Raw genomic sequence first — 20,694 nt, 5'->3', positions numbered from 1 at the left:
ACCAACAGATACTTTTTTAGACAGTTTCAAAGAAATTTCAAATCAACCAGTCAGCGTCCATAACCTGGAGAACCACGGACTGAAAAGCAAACCACGAAAGCAGAGGTCACACCCCCTGCCCAGGACTGAGGTCCCGGTTCTGACAACACTGCGGAGGGGTCTCCACCAGCTCTCGGGCTGTACCCTATGAAGTCTGACCGACCTACGTGGGAAAACATTCCTGCTACGTGGAATCACTTTCTGCCCACCAACCAGGCTGCCAGGTGAGCCTAGATACTCAGAAATGTGTCCTAATCTTATAAAAGCAGAAAACGGAAGGAATAAGAGATGCTCATGAAAGCTCTGTAGACAGCCACAATCCTAAATGCACGCCAAAATGGCTCACCGAAAAGAAAACCCAGACGGCAGTCAAGCCCTTCCACCGGCCTTGCCATCTCTTAAAATGGTGCTGTGGTTTTTGCACTTACCGAAATGGATGCTTTCTGTTTCGGGCACCTAATATTTGGGTACAAAATATTATGTAGCAGACTTGATAATTAGCAAAAAATATTATTCGCAGTTTAAGATCACAGATTTTTAAAAACTGCCAGAGATTAGTATGGTTAATAGAGAGTTTATAGTCTGTGATTAGATTCCTCTTAGGCTATGAATTTTTAACATCTTCTAGTGTACACAGGGCTTGATTACAAGTTTATGGGTTTCAGAATTAAAATCAAATTCTGTAACCTCATTACCAACATATTTTCATTTAAAAGCGATGGGCGGTTTACATCCCAGATACAGATAGAATTGCTGGCTTTGTTTACCTGCATTTTCCGCTAGGACTTTGTTCAGAGAGTGCCGAAAATGAGAAACTGCTTACTTTTTCATGCTTGTGTTTCTCCTTTTCTTTTTCTCTCTTCTCTCTTTCTCTTTTCTCTTTCTCCCGCTCCTTCTCTTTCTTTTCCTTTTCCTTCTCCTTTTCTTTCTTTTTCTTCTTCTCCTTTTTGTCTTTCTTCCTTTCCTTCTCCTTGGGTTTCTCTTTCTCCTCAAACAGTTTTTCTGGAAGCATGGGCGCCAAAGAGGGCAGCATGGCGGGGACCCTGGCGGCGGCGGCCGGGCTGAACAGGGGCAGGGCCATTTCTTTCGGGGGCAACACCAGGGGGGCTGGCGGCGCTTTCATCTTCTCCTCTCTCCCTTTCTCTTTAACTTTTTCTTTTTCTCTTTTCTCTTTATCTTTCTTGCCCCGTTCCCTGTCTCTTTTCTTATCTTTATGCTTCTCCTTCTCCTTCCTCACAATTCCGTCTTTCAATCTCACTTTTGGGTCCACATCTTCAAATTCTTTTATTTTAAACTTGTAGGGATCGGAATCCTCATCTTTAAGGAACTCCTTCCAGGGGTACTTTGCTTCCTTGCCCGCTTCCTTTTCCTTCTCTTTCGCTTTGTCCTTCTCTCTGCTTTTCTCCTTGTTTCTGTCCTTGTCCCGCTCCCTGTCTCTCTGCTTTTCCTTCTTTCTCATCTTCGTCTTCAGCTCCTTCTTCAACTTCCTCTTCACCTCCCCGGAGGAGGGCGGCTTGCTCTTCTCCTCGTGCGCCCTGGGCGGAGGCTCGGGGGTGGGAGGGGACGCGGAGGGCGAGGAGCCGTAGGCGAGGTGGGGCGGCGCGCCCAGCTTCGCCTTGCGGACGACCTCGTCGATGGAGGCGTCCATGGTCCACGAGTGGTCGGAGCCGGAGGCGCCGCCCGGCGGGGGCAGGGGCGCGGGGCCCGACTTGGCGACGCTGTTGGCGGAGGCGGGCGCCTTCGGAGGGGCGCACTCCGACCCTGAAATCCGCTTGGGGCTGGTGAACATGTCCCCTTCGGATTCCGACCCGGAAGAGAACTCGAAGGGGTCGGGCTCTCGCTCGGCGCAGGCTCGGGCGATCACGGCGTCGATGGAGTCGTCGATGGTCTTGTCCGCCACCGCAGCCCTTTTCGGCTGGCTCTCGCCGCTCGGCTTCGCGGCGTCCGCGGGCGGCGGCGCGGCTTTCGCGGGGACCGGCTCTCTACCGCCCTTCTCGCTGCCCGCGGCGGAAGGAGTCCTGTTTGGCGTTTCCGGTCTGGCGGGGACGGGGGGCACCGGAGTCATAGCCTTGGGGCTCTTGGGGCTCTTGGGGCTCTTGGAACGCCCTGGCGACTTCTTCTCCTTGGATGCAGTTTTTGGTGACCGGATAGGACTTCCGACCATTGCTGGTGGCTGGGTGGTTTTAGGCGACTTCGTCTTCTGTCCTGGAGAACCGGCTTTCGTCTTTGTCTTCGGCGCGAACGCCTTGGCTTCTAAGGGCTTTGCGCCGGGCATCTGCGCCTTCGCCACGGGAGCCAACGTGGGCGGCTCCGGGGAGGCGGGGGCGAGCTCCGCGCCGTCCTGCACGTGCACGGGCGACAGCATGGGCGGAACCTTCTGCGTGTTTATGGAGCTGAGGGGCTCCCGGGCCTCCAGCAGCACCACGTCTGCGCTGTCCCCTTTCGCGCTCATCAGCCGCGGCCGCTTCATGACGGGCATTTCTTCAGCTTCGGGACTGTCCAGCGGTCTCTTACCCAGGAAATTCTCATCGTTAATAATTTCCTCCTCCTCCAGTTCGTCGTCTTCTTCCAGGGGCACCTGCATGGCTTCTGCTGAGGTGCCCCCGTCGGTGGGCACCTGCTCCTCTTCTTCCTCTGGTAAAGGAAGAGAAAAGAAGCGTTATTGCCTGTAACAAAACGGAACAAGTAAAAACAATACTTCCAGGAAAGAAGGGAAATTATTTGCAGGATTTAGAGAGCAAAGCAGTAAGTTTCCGTGGATCTTCCAAACTGGTGCGCCATCATTCTCCTAGGAGTGGCCACCAGTGGCGGCAGGTGTGCAAACTGATATTGTCCTTTCCAGCCGTCTGGCCCTGACTTTAGGGTCTGGAGTTTGCTATGCATTTCCTGTTTGTCTTCCCCTGTTTCCCTACTTGGTTCTTTTCCTATGTGAGTAGACAGTGTCTTTCTCTTTCCATCTCCCCTCACGTACATACACACACACCCCGCCTCTGAAAATTAAGAGATGGGTTACTATATGACTACTACCCTCAGAAATGACAGAAAGGCAAACTTGTTTAGGATGTTTATGACAAATTTCAATTCTCTGGACACATTTCACATACTGCTTATGTCTTCTACTTTGCTTGTTTGCTGTGAGCAACTTGCAGAGGCAGTACAGTACAACGGAGCACATTTGGCTTAGCATTCAAAACAGTGGCGTTTCAGCTAGAGTCCTGGCACTTCAGAGCCACAGGCCGCAGGGAATCTCTTAACCTCTTTGAGCCTGTTTCCTGACCTTTCAAAAGGAGTTAATGTTACTTGCCTGCCTCCGTGGCTGAGTTGTTGTAAGATCAGATTATTTCTTCCCACACATATTCACATATAGTGCACAGTGATAAAGGCTGAAGGAGCTACTGGAATAAATCAGAAATAAATCATAACCTAAAAGAGCTCACAGTTTAGTGGGGGAATAATGGATGTGTCTAACCCATAGAGAGTGATTAGTGCCACAGACAGATAAAGTGCTGCAGCAGGCCAGAGGAGAGACCGCAAGGTCAAGCAGGCAGGGGAGGCTGGAGTAATTATGTGGTGTTTGGGAATCTTGGAGACTGGGAGTGGTCAAGTCCAGGAGGAAGGGTCAGATGACAAAGAGATGGAGGTGGAATACAGGAAGTGCTTAAGAACCAGAAAATAATTTGTCTGGAAAGTAGGGTGCAGGATGGGGAGCAGTAGAAAGTAAGTTTAGTAAAATTGCATCCAGATCCTAGAATTCCACAAAAAGAAACATGATCTTTATTCCAAGGGTAGTTTGGGTCTAGTGAAGGCTTTGGACAACAGAGGAAGATGACTGGGGTATGTGCCGGGAAAGCCACCCTGGCAGGGATGTACAGGAAGGATGGGGATGGAAGTAATGTATTAGACTCCTAGGGAGAGGGGGCAAGTGAGGGGTTTCTGGAATGATGAAGGCCAAGAGGCGACATGCGCTGGACTAGAATAGTGGTACCGAACGAACGAGAGAGATAAGTAGTATTCTGGAGTTGGGCAGGTAGCAGCAGATAAGTGATCGGGTGTAGGAGTTGAGGAAGGACTCGAACAGTTTCAAGGCTCTGAGCCCTGGTCAATGATTAGCGTAGTGATCAACAGAAACAGGAGATAAGGAAATAGAGGGCAATGGCTATTAGCTCAATCCTGAGACACAGAACTGTATGAACATTTAGTCAGTGACGCCAACTGGGCAGCAGTATTTTGAAACTGGAGGAAAGGACTCTTCTGTACATATGTGATAAACAAAAATTGGAGGAAAAAACACTTCAAGGAAAACTGATTATTATCTGTGAGATTTTAAACAAGTTCTTCAACTCCTTAGTGCCCTACTAACCCTAACCCTTGATCTAGAAGATGGGGACATTAGCATCAGTTACCTTGACAGCACTGTGAAAACTGTTAATTGGAGGTAAATATTCAAACTTCTGAATAATAATACTGGTCAGTAACAGAGATATACGTTGTAAAGTTAACCTTACAACCCTTTTGAGAAGATTATAAAAAGCAAACAACAATTCTCCTCCCCATAATCTCTGTAAAACCATACAGCAACAGCACAAGTGCAGAGTTAGCATCTATAGGTCAAATGGATGTCACCTCAGCCGTCTGCCCTAATAACTCTGTCCTCCAGTGAAAGCAGCTGAGAGCTGCTGGGTAGACTTTTTAAGGATAATGGAGATTTAAGTAAGGGAAGATAGTTCTGGATAAGTATTAATGCTCATGTTGCTAAAGGAATAGTAAGGAATTATTCACAAAACCAGAGTCGTCTTTTTCGCTTGTGCTAAAATTTGGCTAAAGTTAACAGTGATATGACATTTGATTTATTTTTCTCTTGTGTGAGAATTTATTCAAAAGTATATGTTATGATTAATAGCATTGTCACTCATCAAAGAATAACATAAATTAAGATATAACCTCTATACTTCTAGGAGGAAAAAAAAGACACTAACAACAACAAAGGCATGAAGAATCACACTTAAACCAGTGTGGAAATACTTATTTCCAAAAAAATGTTAACTTACTGGTAAAGATTCACATCCACTATTAACAACTCTATTTTTCTTTCATATTTTTCAAATAGATTCACTAAAATGTGAATGTTATTATTCAACCAAAGCAAAAACTGCCATAGTAAAAAGGAACTTTTCACTCTGCCAAATGTTTTGCATGTACAGTACGCTTTCTCACCAGTCAAAAAAGGAAACGACATGAAATAGTATGAATGAGAGCGCAAACTCATCTGCACAGTTAGAAATACAATTTAAAGCAGACATTTAATCGGCAGCAGGGCATCTTATCATAAAGTACGGAAAAATAGGGAGACAAAGATGCTCTCTAAGGTAACTTCTCATTTAAATAATCAATGGTTCCAAGTCAACATTTGATTATAAAATTATTTTTTAACTTGTTAATTTGAAATAATTTGAAATACACTACAAAGAACTCATGAATACTCTTCACCTAGATTAACATTTGCCTTCCGTAATCATATAATAATTTTATAATTATTATACATAATTACATAATCATATTATAATTTGGGGGGAACTATTTGAAAATAAGTAGAGGATATCACGCTCCTTTACCCTACATGCATCAGAGTGCGACTGCAGAACAACTGTCAAATTCTTTTTTAATCACGTAAAACAAACAACGTGTCCATATTAATGTCTACCTTTCAAAAACTTCACAAATGTTGATGGGGGCAGGACACTACAAACTCCATTCCAATTTTCCTTCTTTGATAATACAAATAAATAATCCATACTTCCTACATTTTCCTGAGGAATAATGAGAAAAACATGCTTTTTTACCAAACTTCTCGAACAAAAACAAAACAAGGCAATAAGGTCTGAACATACCAAAAGGATTTGGGGAGGTTAATTCTAAGCTACTATAAATATTGACTTAGAACAAAATATCTTTTTAACTAGAATAGTAAATGCCTTTAAAGAAACACTATAATCTAAAAAGCTCATAGACATTAGGGAAAAAGAGGAAATTGTTTGCACATGGCACGAAAGCTTTTTATCTCATTAACTACACAGATGCATGCAACTTTAAAATTCAGTGGCATGTTCTCAAATGAAGCAGAAAATATACTTGTATTTTTAAGCTTTAAATAAAGGGACAATAAAATGCTATCTGTATATATTTCACCAAAATTTTAATGTATTTAAAGCTAGATTTCTCATAATTGTTTAAAAATATACATACACAAACTAATTCCTACAATGATGATGCAAATTCTATACTATTTTCTTGAACTCCTGGCCTTAAGTGATCCTCCTGCCTCAACCTTCCGAAGTAGTAGGATTACAGGCAAGAGCCGCCGTGCCTGGCCTATTTTCTGACCAGTCTATGCGTCCTACTGTTTTTATAATAGATTCCCCTTTTATTAACAAGTATGAAGGATCCTTTAAAATGCATATTTTTTTTTCAAAAAAATATCTTTCTATTTGTCTGAATATCAGGTATATTTATTGTAACCAGTTCCTTGAAGTGACTCAATGCTACTAAAACTCGTTCATTCATTCACCTATTACTGAGTGAACTGTGAGTGCCACTACGTTAAGCACTATATCAACTAGGAATATAAAGTCAAATAAGACGTGTGTCCTGACCTTACTCAACCACATTTTGTGGACATCAGTTCAAGTGGTAGGACAGGGATCTGCACAAGGTACACTGTAGCCACATCGAGGGTTACGAGGACAGAGATGGATGGAAGTGGCGACTAGGCAGGGAATTAACTGGACTGAAAGTACACCTGGGATCTGTTCCCAGTGCCACAGTTCAACCTGGCACAGCCCATTTAATCCTCCGAGACCTAAGTTTTCTCATCTGCAAAATAAAAGTACTGACATCTGGCCTCCTACTTCAGGCGCTGAAGATCTTTATGATTAGGGCCTTCTCTCCAGGTAGCTGACCATGGATGTGGGAGGATCTAAAGGGCAGGACAGAGCTATTCCAGTGGGAGATTTATATCTTACTGGCCAACATGCAGCAGTGCCTAAAATTCTGTCTTTGGATAAAGGCCGTATCTTTAAAATGTTGCTGTCAAAATATTTTTAAGACAATGAGGCTAACAAATGAACAACTCTATCCTACTTTTTGAGGTGAGAAGACTGGGAAAATGGATCGTAAGTGAAAGAATCTGATGGCATGTTGAGGATCCAATGGTTTAGAACACAGGGTTGTGCCAGGAGGGTCAGGCTCAGGTGGCTTGCTGTTGTGAGGAGAAGGGGTCTGGGGCAGTGGGAAATGACAGGTAGACAGGCACCAGGTGCGTGGGAAAGAAGGAGGGGCAGTGGCATGAAAAGCAATCGTAACCCACTTCATCATTTTATCTTTTAGTTCTAAATGAGGCTAAAAAAAATCAATTCCGTCTGCATCTCCTTATAAAATATTTCAAAATTATCCTGTCTATAATATAACAGAAATAAAATCCTTAAAACACAATTCAACGTGTTTAGGTGGGTATGTATTTTTAAAATAAACCTATTAAAAAAATGAAATTACTAGCAAAGACGAGGCAATTAGGCAATGACAATTCATACATACAACTAATCAATAACACAATAAATGAATAGTAGAGTGAAGATGATGTGTTATAAATACCTATATACACACTGACCTGTGAAAAAGCACTATTTCACTAACATTCTGCACAATAAAAAACTAAAATGCTATATAAGCAAGCCAACCTGAAATGACACCTAGTATTATAAATGGCCTAATCTATATGTTAATACTGTTGTATCACATAACTGCAGCAAGACTAAGATAACAATATGACTTTGGGGTTTCTATGGCTACATCCTGGGCTAACGTGCCTGAAAAGGCTGGCTGCTGACACCACACAAGCATTCTGAGTGCTTCTTTTTGGTTATTTATGATATGATTTATGATAACGACAACATCTCCTATTTTCTCTCCTCCTCAGATACAATAAATTGCTATCGTTAATCACCCTTCTCGGTTCAACTATGATTACAATAGCATAATAGAGCCTAGCTATGGTAATATCGTGGATTTTTTTTTTTACAAGAAATAAATACAAGTAGATCTCTTCAGACAATGTCAATATCTCTAATATTTTAATCATCTTCCTTTAAGTCTTTCAGAATAAATTCTGTTACGACTAAGATTCCACACCCAGGATATAAGTCCTTCCTGCAAATCAAATTTATAATCAAGTACCATACATTCACAAATCACTATTATCATGATTTTCTTAAACTTACTACAATAGTAAGACTATGCATAGGATACAGTTTCTTTTCCAAGACAGACAATGGTATTGTCCTGTATTGATGAAACTAATCTTACTGCTGTCCCTCCCTACCCCAGAATAAGACAAATTAGGCGAATTAGGCATTCATCTATCAGAAGGCAAAATACTAGAGAAAGAATAAAAACCTTGCAATCGTCCAGATATGTATGATGTACCTCTGCCAATTACTGGCTATGTGGTTACTTAATCTTTCTGAACTTCAGGTTCCTTTTATGCCAGTTCAAGTTAACAGAAAGTACTGTGTCTTTGGCTTTTGAGTAACAAAGTATATAAAGAACCTAGCAAAAGTGTTTAATATAGGAGTTAGACTGTAAAAAAGTAAAGAAATTCTTCCCCTCTCTACATCTATGCCCTCTGAATGGGATACTACAGTTCTCATCAGGAGGTGGGGTTTACTAGAATCGGGGTGGCCACGTGATGCTCTGGCCAGTGGGTCACAGTTGGCAAAGGTGGCAGAGCAGAGGCTTGGAAAGCACTTGTGCATGGAGGTTTGCTCTTTGCTGCTCTTGAAAAACTTGCAACCTCTACCACACGAAGGAGCTCAGGTTAGCCTGCTGGATGATGAGAAATGCATGGCCCAGACGCCCAGCCAAAGCACCAGACATAGGAGTGAGGCAAGCAGTCACCAGCTGAGCACAAATGTGAGCGAGCCCCGTCACGTCCAGCAGAAGAACCGCACAGCTGAGACAACCCAAAATGCCAACTCACAGAATTGTGAGCTAATACACAGTCACTGTTTAAACCATTAAATTTTGGGGTGGCCCGCTACATAGCAGCATGTTAACTCTGTATTTACATATGCATATACAGCCACCTCTTGTTATTGCGGTAGGTATGGTCCATAAAGTTGCTGTGAACACTGCATTAGCAAAAACTGAACCGTTGCTCCTAGGGGAAATACAGGGTTAGGTTCCTGTGAGCCTCCCTCTGGTCACAGCATTTTCATCAACTGATCAGTAACCTTGCTTATATGTGTTTCTGTTTAAAGACGCCTTATTTAAGATGTATTGTTAATTCGCTAACATGGAACTCCTGGCCAATAGCACTGTAACTTAATGCCTGAAGGAAGCTTGCCTAACACACGCTATTTTCTCCATAAGGCACAGCACGGCCTCCTGAGCTTGGGAACACCAGACAGGACTTTAGCACTGTGCTTGTGGGCCATTTTAAACAGGGAAATCACCAACAAAAAGCACAAAAATGCAAAAAATATGGTACTGTAATAAACAGACCAAGAAAACAATACTTCTTTACAGTATGAGAGCTGAAACAAGAAGACAGAGTGTCACCTCGTTCGACGTCAGCTGGGAATGTGCGTGGTGGGTGACTCAATTTTTTGCCACTCTGCACGTGTTCTCGAACGACTGAGAGAGAACCCTGAGTATTGACTCTGGGGTTGTTACAAATACATTTTGGCAAGTAGGCAAATTTGCAAAAACAGAATCTGCCCATAATGAGGATTAACTGTTTATAATTATATGGATACATCCTCAACAACATCAAGTACTTTTATGGACTACTGATTTAAATAAAAGATTTCACTTGAAAGTAACTCCAGTACTTAGAAGCATCTGATGAAAAAAATAAATGTGCTTTATGAAGTATAACACTGTGACTGTATCTGGCAAGACATTTCTCCAAATCCACACTGGGACACGTTTGAGTTTAATTAAAAGCCGGCCGTGTGCAGAACATTCTGCCTCAAGTCACATGACCCACCTTCGAATTTCTGGAACATGCCGAGGGCTCTCCTGGCTCAGGGTCTTCATGCCCACACTTTGCCCCCTCCCCCGGAGACACTCTTTCCTTAGTTGCTCCCGGGCTTGTCTCTCTCTCACGGTCTAAGTCTCAAGCTTAGCACTGTCTTTTCAAAGACCTATTCTCTGGTCATCCTATAGCCCAAAGTTAAAGAGTTACAATTTATAGCTGTTTGATTGTTAATGCATTTCTTGTCTGTCTGACACAGGAACCACTTTACCTTTAGCTGTTAAACAACCATCACAGGCTGATGATAAGTATTTTCTTTAGCAGTGTTACTGTTAGAAAAATAAGAAAAACTATTTTGCCATATTTCATTGCCTCTTAAGTTGTTAAAATGTGAATTTTAACAATTTCTGGAATTGGTGCATCTTTGATAATCAATAGCATCTTACCTCCATCAGGCAGGTGACAGCAGTGATCCAGAAGCCACTGCCTGCCAGTGGGCGAACCGGACTGTTACTCTGGGTAGAGTGACTGGCCACTGCAACCCTCTGATGTTTGTCAACAAACTATTTAAGAAATTTGAAATATTTGTTCTATGCAGTTAAAAAGATACATTTTATATAAAATTGTTTCATAGTCTAATTGGTAGTGGGTTTCTTTTTTTCTTCTTAGCAGCGCATAAAAGGATGGTGTACCCTACGACCGCTGTCTTAGGATCAAGGAAATAGGACAGCTCCAAATTACTATTAAATTCTTACTATGCTTCTTACACGCAATACAGAGAAATAGTTTTAGTTACTAAAGCAACACTAAAGTGGACATCCTAAAATCCCAGGTGAGAAGAAGGGAGGACTGACAAAGTGCAAGTCAGAGGGAAGGGCAAGCGGGGACCTAGCTGTTGCCCTGCGTTCTCCGTCGTCTTTCCCTTCTTGTGCCCACACACGTAACACGCCCCACACGCCAATCAGCAGATCTCGTACGCAACCTGTTGACTAGCCTGACTGGCCACACGACCTCTGGTCTGGGGACGGTGCTCAGAAGCACACTCTTTATTTCACACTGGCCAGCATCCACGTGTTGGCAGGGAAGCTTGACTGGAGAAAGGAAAAGACCAAAGAAGGCAGATAGAGAAAGCTGAGGAAAGGTCTTAAAATGATCATGGTGCAGATAAACAAGATAAACTATCAGATAAGACAAACAAACAGAAGAACCAGAAAATAACAGGTTTTTTTTCTTTTTTTCTTTTTTTTTCACTGATGGGAAAAAAGTCACAGTAATAGGAAGCTTAAGATGACTGGTCAGTCTTAACCATATTCAATAGGAAATCGATTATATTGAAATGACATACAAATAAAAACTCACCAAGCATGCACGATTGGCAGCACTATCCAGCTGTTAGAGGGAGAGGCAGACCGACTTAACTACAAAACTTCAGTACTGTCCTCTAACGCTACCGATGCCACAGGCCGACGCACTTAAGAATGTGCAGTGAGAAAGGCTGTTTACCTTTGGGATAAAGGCCTTGTTCTAAATGAAAATAAAATAAAAAATTACAACACTTACGCTGTCTGATGCTACATTTTCACATTGCACATACTCCCAGATACAAAGTAATATGTTATATATACCTTTAACCAAGCCTTTATTCAAATGTAAGATGATCCTAGTGCTCTAAATGACCTTGACAAAATTCTGGAAAAAATATCCCAAGTCCTGGGGCTCTCAAGCTATTTTAGAATTAACTCTGAATAATTGTCCCACAATATGAGTTTCTTGATTAATTGCTTAAGATAAGGTCTCCTTTTCCTTGTGGCCTCCAGTGGCTCCCTCTGGTTTCCATAATCACTCTGTCTCATTCTTCTAAACCCTGGAAGGCCAGAGAAAAATCAGAGATACACCAATTCCATTACTTGAGGATTAGCTAAGAGATAACCCTTTGTATTCCACTACTGACCATTATTTGAGTAATTATTCAATAACCACTGTACGTTTGAAAGATGCACTAATTGTTTTCTGAGGCTCACTCCTGCTTTATGTCGGAAAAAGCTCTGCATGTTATGCCCTTTAACGTTGCAAATCTATAGTTGGTTACACGAGGAAAATGAGTACTAACTTCTACTGCATTTCATTTTTCTTTGATTTCTTTTTCTAAATAAAAAGTAAAAGCTAAAACAAAAATAATTACTCTATTGAAGGTCTTCCTGACTAACTAGAAAATTAGGACTCTATTTTTGACCAGATTTATGTCTTACAAGAGTCAAATTTCTGCATAATATTTAGACAGAAAATTGGCAGGGGATGGCTGTTCCATCTAATTTCAGCAAAATTAGTATTCAGCCACCTGAATTTTTGGCAGCATTCCAGTATGTTTATCCAAAGCAATAAGTAGACAGAAAATAAAATTGACAATCATGCCTAAACAAGTTAGTTTTTCCCTCTACCTCTACCCTCCCAACACACACACATTTTTAAAAAATGAGTGAATAATTTCAAAAGTACATTTCATGAATGGATTCATGGTTTTGCATTCTTCCTCTTATGCATATCAATTGCAGAAAGAACAAGAAAACCCACCCCCTTTTCAAAGTACAAAGAACCCTACTACAATAAGCTGACTCAAACTTGGTTTACTAGGGTTAATGATTTTTTAGAAACCATTCATCCTCCAAATAAGGCAATGTTGTAGCCCAGATCTTTAGCCTGGATTATTAAAATGGAATGCTAGATGGTCTTCCAGTTACCAATTTCTTGCTGCCTCCAATCCATCATCCACTCTGCCATCAGAATTAACTTTCAAAATCACAGACACTGATCATGTCTACTCTTCCATTTAAAAATCTTCAATGGCTTTCACAGCTCTCTGCCTTTGACCACACGACTCTTCATACCATCTTTGGTGTAGGAGAAAATTTACAGCATTTAATGCTCTCCTTATTGTAGACGACTTTTTTTTTTTAAAAGAAAAAACTTAGTAGCCATCTTAAGAATTCAGGAAAACTCTCACGCAACCTTGTCTTTGGAGAATGGTCCATGGTTCTCTCTTCCTGGAACTCCTTTTCGTTGGCTATAGGACCTCATAAATTAATTCAGTACTTTTCTCACTTTTTCTCTCCTATTGTTCCTCTCTTTATCTAATTGTTCAGATTTCCTTGACTTTATCTTAAAACCCCTCTATAAAACTTTTTCTTTTGGTTATCATATTTTTAATTTCCAACAACTTGTTCTTGCTCTTTGACTGCTTGTTCCTCTTTGACAGTTTCTGCTCTTATCCCTTTGAAGACGTGTATATGTGTGTGTGTGTGTGTGTGTGTGTGTGTGTGTGTATAAAGTTTTCTTCTATTTCCTGCATTGTCTCTACTTCCGAGGTTTTGGCTTCTGCTTTTCATGTGGGATAGTTTTCATGTCTGGTAGTCACTGGCTACTGAGAGTGTGAGTCACCGGAAGCTCTGAGTGACATGGCTGGGACTTTGCTGCCTGGAGAGCTGCGCTGTGAGACAGTCTAGCTCTAGAATGTTATCACCAGCATGTATTTTCCCCGGGACAGCTCAGTTTCTTCGGAGAAGGATCCTCCAACTTCCTGCCCAGCAGGAGCCTGCTGGAGAAGGGGTAGAAGGCTCACCTTTCAGCATGCAGACTTTGGCCTAAACCCCATGTTCAGTACTGAGTCTCACTGTCTCTGTGCTTCACTCATTCATTCTGCCAATACACAAACACACTTCGACGTCTCTACGCCCTTGCCTTGTGGGCTCCTGGGCTTTTGGGGGGATCGTTTGGCTTGTTTCTCACTAGCATTCTCCTCTGCAGGCTGGGAGGCTTCCGCTCCCTCTGCTCTGCGAAGTCGGATAACACTTTCCGTCTCCTCCTTCGCTCTCGTGTCCTGGTGGCTTTATACATTTGCTAGTACCTTCGATAGTGGTGGGGTTTAGCAAGAAGCCAAATGGACTTGCAGGGTCGATCCACTATGTTTAAACAGGAATCTCAGCTCCTTCAGGACTTAACTCCACCGTTTCCGAGGTTCAGCTATTGATCGACTGGCAGCCTCTTTCAATACTTAGCGTTTGGCAATTCCATTCCTCCTGTGAGTTTAGCTGTCACTTCAGTGTTGCTGACTCCTAATCTCTATCTTCACTTCTTTCCTCCTCTCTTACCTCAGTTTCTTTTTGATTTCCTACTAGGCATCTTGACTTGACTATTTCACATTCGACAGCTCATAAATCGACCTCCTTATTTCTCCATCAAAGGAAGCTCACGCTTTCAGTTTTCTTGTCTGACTGTCCTGTGCTTTTGGTCATCTAGAGACACAAATTTTCACTCTTTGCCACTCACCATCCGTATCTAGTCACGAGGCAAGTGTTACTCATTTTCCCTCCAGGAAACTCCTGTCGCTATCATTTTTTCTATTGCTCCCACTTGCTACGTTAGGCCAGGCCCTCGGATCACATCCTCCCTGAGCTACCACGTAACAGTCTGATATCTACAAGTATCCGCTGCCACCCTGTCCTCTTGTCTTCACATCACAGCCCCGTCCTGCACTCCCCACGGCCCCCCGTCTCAGGGAGTGAGCTTTAAACTCCATGAGTCTTCAGTCAGCGGTGCCACGAATGATCTAAAAAAATTTAAAAATTTTATTTATTGTTTTAAATCATAGGATCCAATTTTATTTTGTTGAGAAAATGTTTCACTGTTAAAAACATTTATATCTAATATATAAATATGGATATCTTACCCTGGGACTTAAAGCACTAAACAAACTGGCCACCATTTACCACAAAATCATCTCTAATAAACCCTACTTTCCAAGCAGACCTCAACATAAGCCCTTTCCAGGCAGGCTGTTCTACTCCAGGGTCTGTGGCCCGGAGTCAGACTAACAAGGGTTAAATGTGGGTTCTCCGCCTTCCACGCTATGCAGCCTTGGACAGCACGTCACCTGACCGCCCTGGACCCCGGCTGACGCATCCATAAACGAGAATTTAAAAAGCACCCCTCTGCTAGCTAACGGTAAATGAGTGAATACACGTAAAAGTGCTCACCCACAGGGCTTGACCCATAGTAAGTGCTTCTGAAATTTTAGGTGTCATTAGTGTTACTATTCTGGGCCTTCTGGAGCAGGCTGTCCCCTCTCTCCCCGCTATTTAGTCATCCTTGAAGACCCAGCTCAATCAAGATAATGAGAAGACAAGCCACAGACTGGGAGAAAATACCTGCAAAAGACATATCTGATAAAGGACTCTGATCCAAAATACATAAAGAACTTTTAAAACTCGACAATAAGAAAATGAACAACCTGGTTAAAAAGTGGGCAAAAGACCTGAACAGACACTTCACCAAAGAAGATACTACAGATGGAAAATAAGCATATGAAAAGAAGCTCCACATCATATGTCATTAGGGGAATACAAATTAAAACAGTAATGAGATGCTACTACACATCTATTAGAATGACCCAAATCTGGAACACTGACAACACCAAATGCTGACAAAGACGTAGAGCAACGGGAACTCTCATTCACTGCTGGTGAGAACGCAAAATAGTATAGCCACTTTGTAACACAGTTTGGCAGTCTCTTACAAAATATACTCTTACCAGAGGACCCAGCAATCACACTCCTTGGTATTTCCCCAAATGAACTGAAAACGTACGTCCACACAGATGTCTATTGCAGCTTTACTCACAGTTGCCAAAACTTGGAAGAAACCGAGATGTTCTTCAGTAGGCGAATGAATAAATAACCCGTGGCACATTCAAACAGTGGAATATTATTCAGCATTAAAAAGAAATGAACTACCAAGCCAAGAAAAGACATGAAGGAACTTTAAATCCATATTGCTAAGTGGAGGAAGTCAATCACACATATTGCATGATTCCAATTACACGACATTCTGGGAAAGGAAAAACTCCGGATATGGGAAAAAGAAAAAAAGTCGGTGGTTGTCAGAGGTGGGAGGGAGAGAGGGAAGGAAGGATGCAGAGAAGCAGCAATGAGGATTTTTAGGGCCGTGGAACAAACTCTGCACGATCCTATAATGGTAGATACGTGTCATTCTGCATTTGTCCAAATCCATAGAATGTGCAACCCAAGAGTGAGCCCCAGTATAGACCGTGAGCTCCGGGTGATCACGCTGTGTCAGTGCAGGTTTGTCAACTGTAATTAATGCTCCATCGGGGGTGGGGGGTGGACAGCGGGGGGAGCTATTAAGGGGGCAGGCAGTGGGCAGTGGGAGCTCTCAGTACTTTTTGCTTGATGTTGCTGTGAACCTAAAACTGTTCCAAAAAATAAAGTCTATTTAAAAAAAAAAGATACAGCTCAAGTCCTACCTCTTCTGATATGCCAGTCCACGGTAATCTCTACTTTTTCTCAACCCTAAGAGAACTTGCTGACATTTGATCTTTAATCGTATAATGCTTTAAACTGTTACAGAAATTCTCCTGTCTTATCTCCCCAACTAGACGCTCCCAGGAATGACATTTTATACTTTTGATAGACTCCACAATGCCTAGTAAATTCTAAAAACAAAAAAGAAAGAAAAGAGAAACTTTTCAATTAAGCAAGGCTTGTTTTACTTCAGGCAAATATTGTCACTGTAACCCGCAGTGTTTCATTCCCAGAGTCTTCCAAGAAATGAGCACACAACTAACATTCTGTTTACAGAGTCCATCTTCCTCGGTTGTCCTTTGGGTTTATTTGCAATGTCACCACCGTGGCTGGCATCCCGTCATCTCTCTGTTGGGGTATACGACCACCACACCAGTCCCGACGTTGTCATCTCTCCCTGAGATGACCCCCACAGCCTTTTCTCAGGTCTTGCTGCTTCCATCCTTGAGTGTCTTATAGTCGGCAGACCGTGTGAGATTCTAGATCATTCCAGTCCTCCAGTGCAGAGCGCCTCACAGTCCCGCCTCAGCCCTCTTCACGGTCTATAAACCCTCCCTACTAGGCTATTTAATCTCCTCTCCTCACTCAGGTCCAGTCACACTTGCCTCCTGTCCCGTCTCTGGAGTGCCCTCCCCTATGTCCCCGCATGGTCGCTCCCTTATTTCCTCTAAGTCCCTGTTCAATCCTCACTCCTCAGAGAGACCTCCCCGGAACAACCTCCCTAAAACTATAACCCCCATTACTCGCTGGCCTTCTTCCTAGCATCTGCTTTATTTTTCTTTTCAGTATTTGTCACCTGACATTACCATTTATTGTTTGATGCACGTTTTTCTCCTTAGAAGACAGCTTTGTGACAGCAGAGACTTCGGTTGTGTTTACTGATGTATTTCCAGCTCCTATTAATAGGACAGTGCCTCAGTGAATATTTTTGAAATGAATGAATGGACCAGTTAGCAAACTGGTAGCATTTGATGTTTACTAGCAATTATTACTTCTCAAAAAATACCATAGTGCTTTTAAATATTAAAAGAATGGAAGGGGATGAAGGTCTTTACACGAAGAGGGAATGACTAATGCATTTCTTTGAATCTTAGATGTCATCGATTATAAGACACACTTATTTTATGTACCATTAAGGCGAAAACCCTGGGAATTAAATCATGACAATGTGTTTTTACCTCCGAGGAATTCAATTTTAGACTAATTGAGTAAGCTGTTCTATACTTCCTTAGACTTTTCTTAGCATATCGTTCATCCATGCACGAAAAAGAAAAGTGAAATAAGTTGGTAAGGTAGTCTTAAAACTTCTTTACTTTCAGTGTCTAATTCTTCCGAATTATTTTTCAACCCTGAGTTGTCAAAATCCACGCCTTGCCACACAGTATCAATCTCTACGCAGTCGAGGTGTTAGAAAGGCAGCATTTTGTGCTCAATGAGCATCTCTGGGATTTTCTCACAAACCGCTGACACTCATTCTGCAAGTTTCGGTGCGTGTGCGCGGGCGATGACAACTGTGGTGTGACAGCTGCCAGGCAGTAACTGTGAGATGCATCTGGGTTTCAGAAATGCTAAAACGGGGGAAACGTGCATCTTCAAATCCATAAAACACGTTTTTTCCCCAGTACATAATAGTCAAAGAACGGGCTGAAGATGTTTTCCATAATTCTGTAGTCTATACCGTATATTCATTTTACGTATCATCTTTTTTCTTTTGTTGAGGATTATCATCTCTAAAGACCCATTAAAGATAGCACTGATGTGTGTGTGTGTATAAATGGTGGGGAAATTTCCACTGTCACTGTAGCTGTGAACAGTGTCCTTCTTTCCTTTCTACTTGGATTTGGGGAGGAGGGAGGAGAGGAGGAGACAAGATGGAGAAGGCGAGAAGGCGAACCCCGCACAGGAACTCCCTTGAAGGCGTCCTCACTGTTGGAAAAGTCGCTTTCAGTCACAGACCTGCTCTCCATGGCCCAAGAGAGGTTTGCTCAGTGGCTGCATCAGGGCTTGCAGCGCAGCGCTCGGCTCTACACGGGGTATTCCCAGTCCTTAGGTGGGCGCCATACGTGAAGCTGTTGCCCCGAGAAATGTATAATGTGAGCACGAAGAGATAAAACTCTCTCCATCCTGCGCCTCTGAGCTCAGTGAACTGACATTTTAAAAATCAAAATGCCATAGTGTTTGTGTTCTTAGACTGAATTTCTGTTTACATTTTAAGTAACAGTGTTTCAATAACGTAAAATACAAAGGTAATCTTAAAGACAATATAACACCTCATTTCAGTGTAACCAGTTATTTTTTTGTTTGCTTTATATGACCCCTCCCCTTCCTTTTCTAAGCAGCAAGGCTGTCAAATCAAACTATAAGGATTTAAGCAGAATTGGGTTTCCTTCCCATCTTGCTCATTTAATATTAAGTGGAACATAAATCAACATCAGTTACACATTTGTATTTTGGTCTAAGTATGAGGTTAACAACACTGGTCTTTACATTTGTGATTACTTTAAGTTAAAGAATATAAAAATGTTTTTCTTTTTATTGGTGATTCTGGTTGCACATTTAAAACACATAAACCCAGACTCATCATCAGTCAATCCCTCTTTCCTTCCTGCCCACCTCCTCATCTTTCTGTCCGTCTGTCTCTTAACTTTTGGATATTTGCTGCAGAAAACACTGGACCGGTACTTCCTGGTTTTGTGCTATTTGATGAATACTGACTCGCTGGGATGCCATTCTCTCCAGAGGACTGAAAGCAAGCGTGGCCAGGACACTCAGTATTCAATGAGCTTTTTGTGTTTTCCAAGAGTGGGGGAAAGAGAATTATCAGCCCAGGCGAAAACTGATACTGCTCTTAGTGCAAAGATCTATTCCTTGGACTATTTTAAATAGGATCAATTGCCACATTGGCTGATATAGGTCATTTTTCCCTTCCAAGAATGCAAAGACATGGTGGGAAGGGGAAGGTAGGAAACGTGGAGTCAAGAGAAAATGAGACCAATAAGAAAAACAAGTAAGAACGAGGGCAACATTGCATTAACTGCATGTTCACCTCAATTTACTTTTTAAACAATGACCGTACTCTCAGTATTGAATATGCTCCTAGTTAAATTTCCAAGACTCATTTTTTCCAAAAGTTAATTGAAACATGAACCTATAGAGGATCTTCTCATTTCTGCATCTCCACACAGGGTGGTATAATACTTTTCTCAAATAACAATAATTTATAAGAAAATATATTCTAGTGCCATATCTGTAGCACCTTGTACTCCTCAAAGACCCAGTACTGTCGATTATTTCACCTACCACAACGTATTATAAACATTTATGTTTTTGACTTAACCATGAAGCCAAAGAGGACACAACAATACCGTGAGCAGGGAGGACCTGCCAGAATCATTCTGTGTCCAGTACACGTCGCACACAGTGACTGCCTATAAATGTCTGTGGAACGAATTAGCATTCAGCATTAACACTTGTTGCCTCGTTGCCTAGAATTAATTTACATAATCAAATTGCAGAACAGACAATGAGATGTGGAAACATGGGCTTTTTTATCTAACAAATCCATTTAAAAATCTTCAAAATATAATTACCATCTTCTTATTTCTTAGAACCTTCATGACAATCTGTGGTCTATTTATTTATATAAAATCTTATTGTGTCAGAAATATACAATAACTTAGGACCTGTCCCTCTAGTCTACCAGATTTAAATTGTGGGCTTAGATTTCCTGGGATCCAAGCTCACAGTTAACCAGAATTTCAAGACCACAGGAAATCTACCCCAGGGTGGAATAATAAGGGATCTCTGTCTTGAAAGAACTTCAGGATCAGCAGGAACACAAATGTAGCGCGGTGGTTAAGAACAGAATTTCTTGGGGTTCCAGGTCCAAGTTTGCCACTGATTAGTAGCAACACATGAAGACGTCCCCTCATTTCTCTAGGCCCTCATTCATCATCAGTAAACTGAAGATAATAATAAAACCAAGTTACGGTAAGAAGTGAATTAAAAGAGGCAAAAATTAATACATATAAATCACTAAATATATTTTAACTACAATGCAGGTTATTAGGTGGATTAATCAAGTTTATCTAAATAAAACAAAAACAAAACACAACCAGAAAAAACTAGGCAATGTTACTATTAGTATTACATGTTCTTATAGGCAATGGATGGCAATGAACAGACAGAATCGGTAACGTAGATTCAAATTAAGTTCTTCTTGTTATATTTATAGCACGTACCACAGATTTG

The 20,694-nt window shown here is 41.9% G+C and overlaps 1 protein-coding gene across 1 annotated transcript in view; it reads right to left on the bottom strand.

Annotated features, from left to right (window-relative positions):
• Positions 1–20,694, bottom strand: part of TAF3 (TAF3 RNA polymerase II, TATA box binding protein (TBP)-associated factor, 140kDa) — a 179,118-nt gene that overhangs the window by 42,492 nt on the left and 115,932 nt on the right. Inside the window, exon 3 of the mRNA XM_012642186.1 lies at positions 863–2,673. Within this exon, the coding sequence (XP_012497640.1) occupies positions 863–2,673 (1,811 nt within the window). The remainder of the gene's footprint in view (positions 1–862; positions 2,674–20,694) is intronic.

Source organism: Propithecus coquereli, unplaced genomic scaffold, assembly GCF_000956105.1.
Source record: "Propithecus coquereli isolate 6110/MARCELLA unplaced genomic scaffold, Pcoq_1.0 Scaffold177, whole genome shotgun sequence".
Lineage (NCBI taxonomy): Eukaryota > Metazoa > Chordata > Mammalia > Primates > Indriidae > Propithecus > Propithecus coquereli.
Note: the sequence above shows the minus strand (reverse complement) of the source record. Positions and strands in the feature narration are given on the sequence as shown.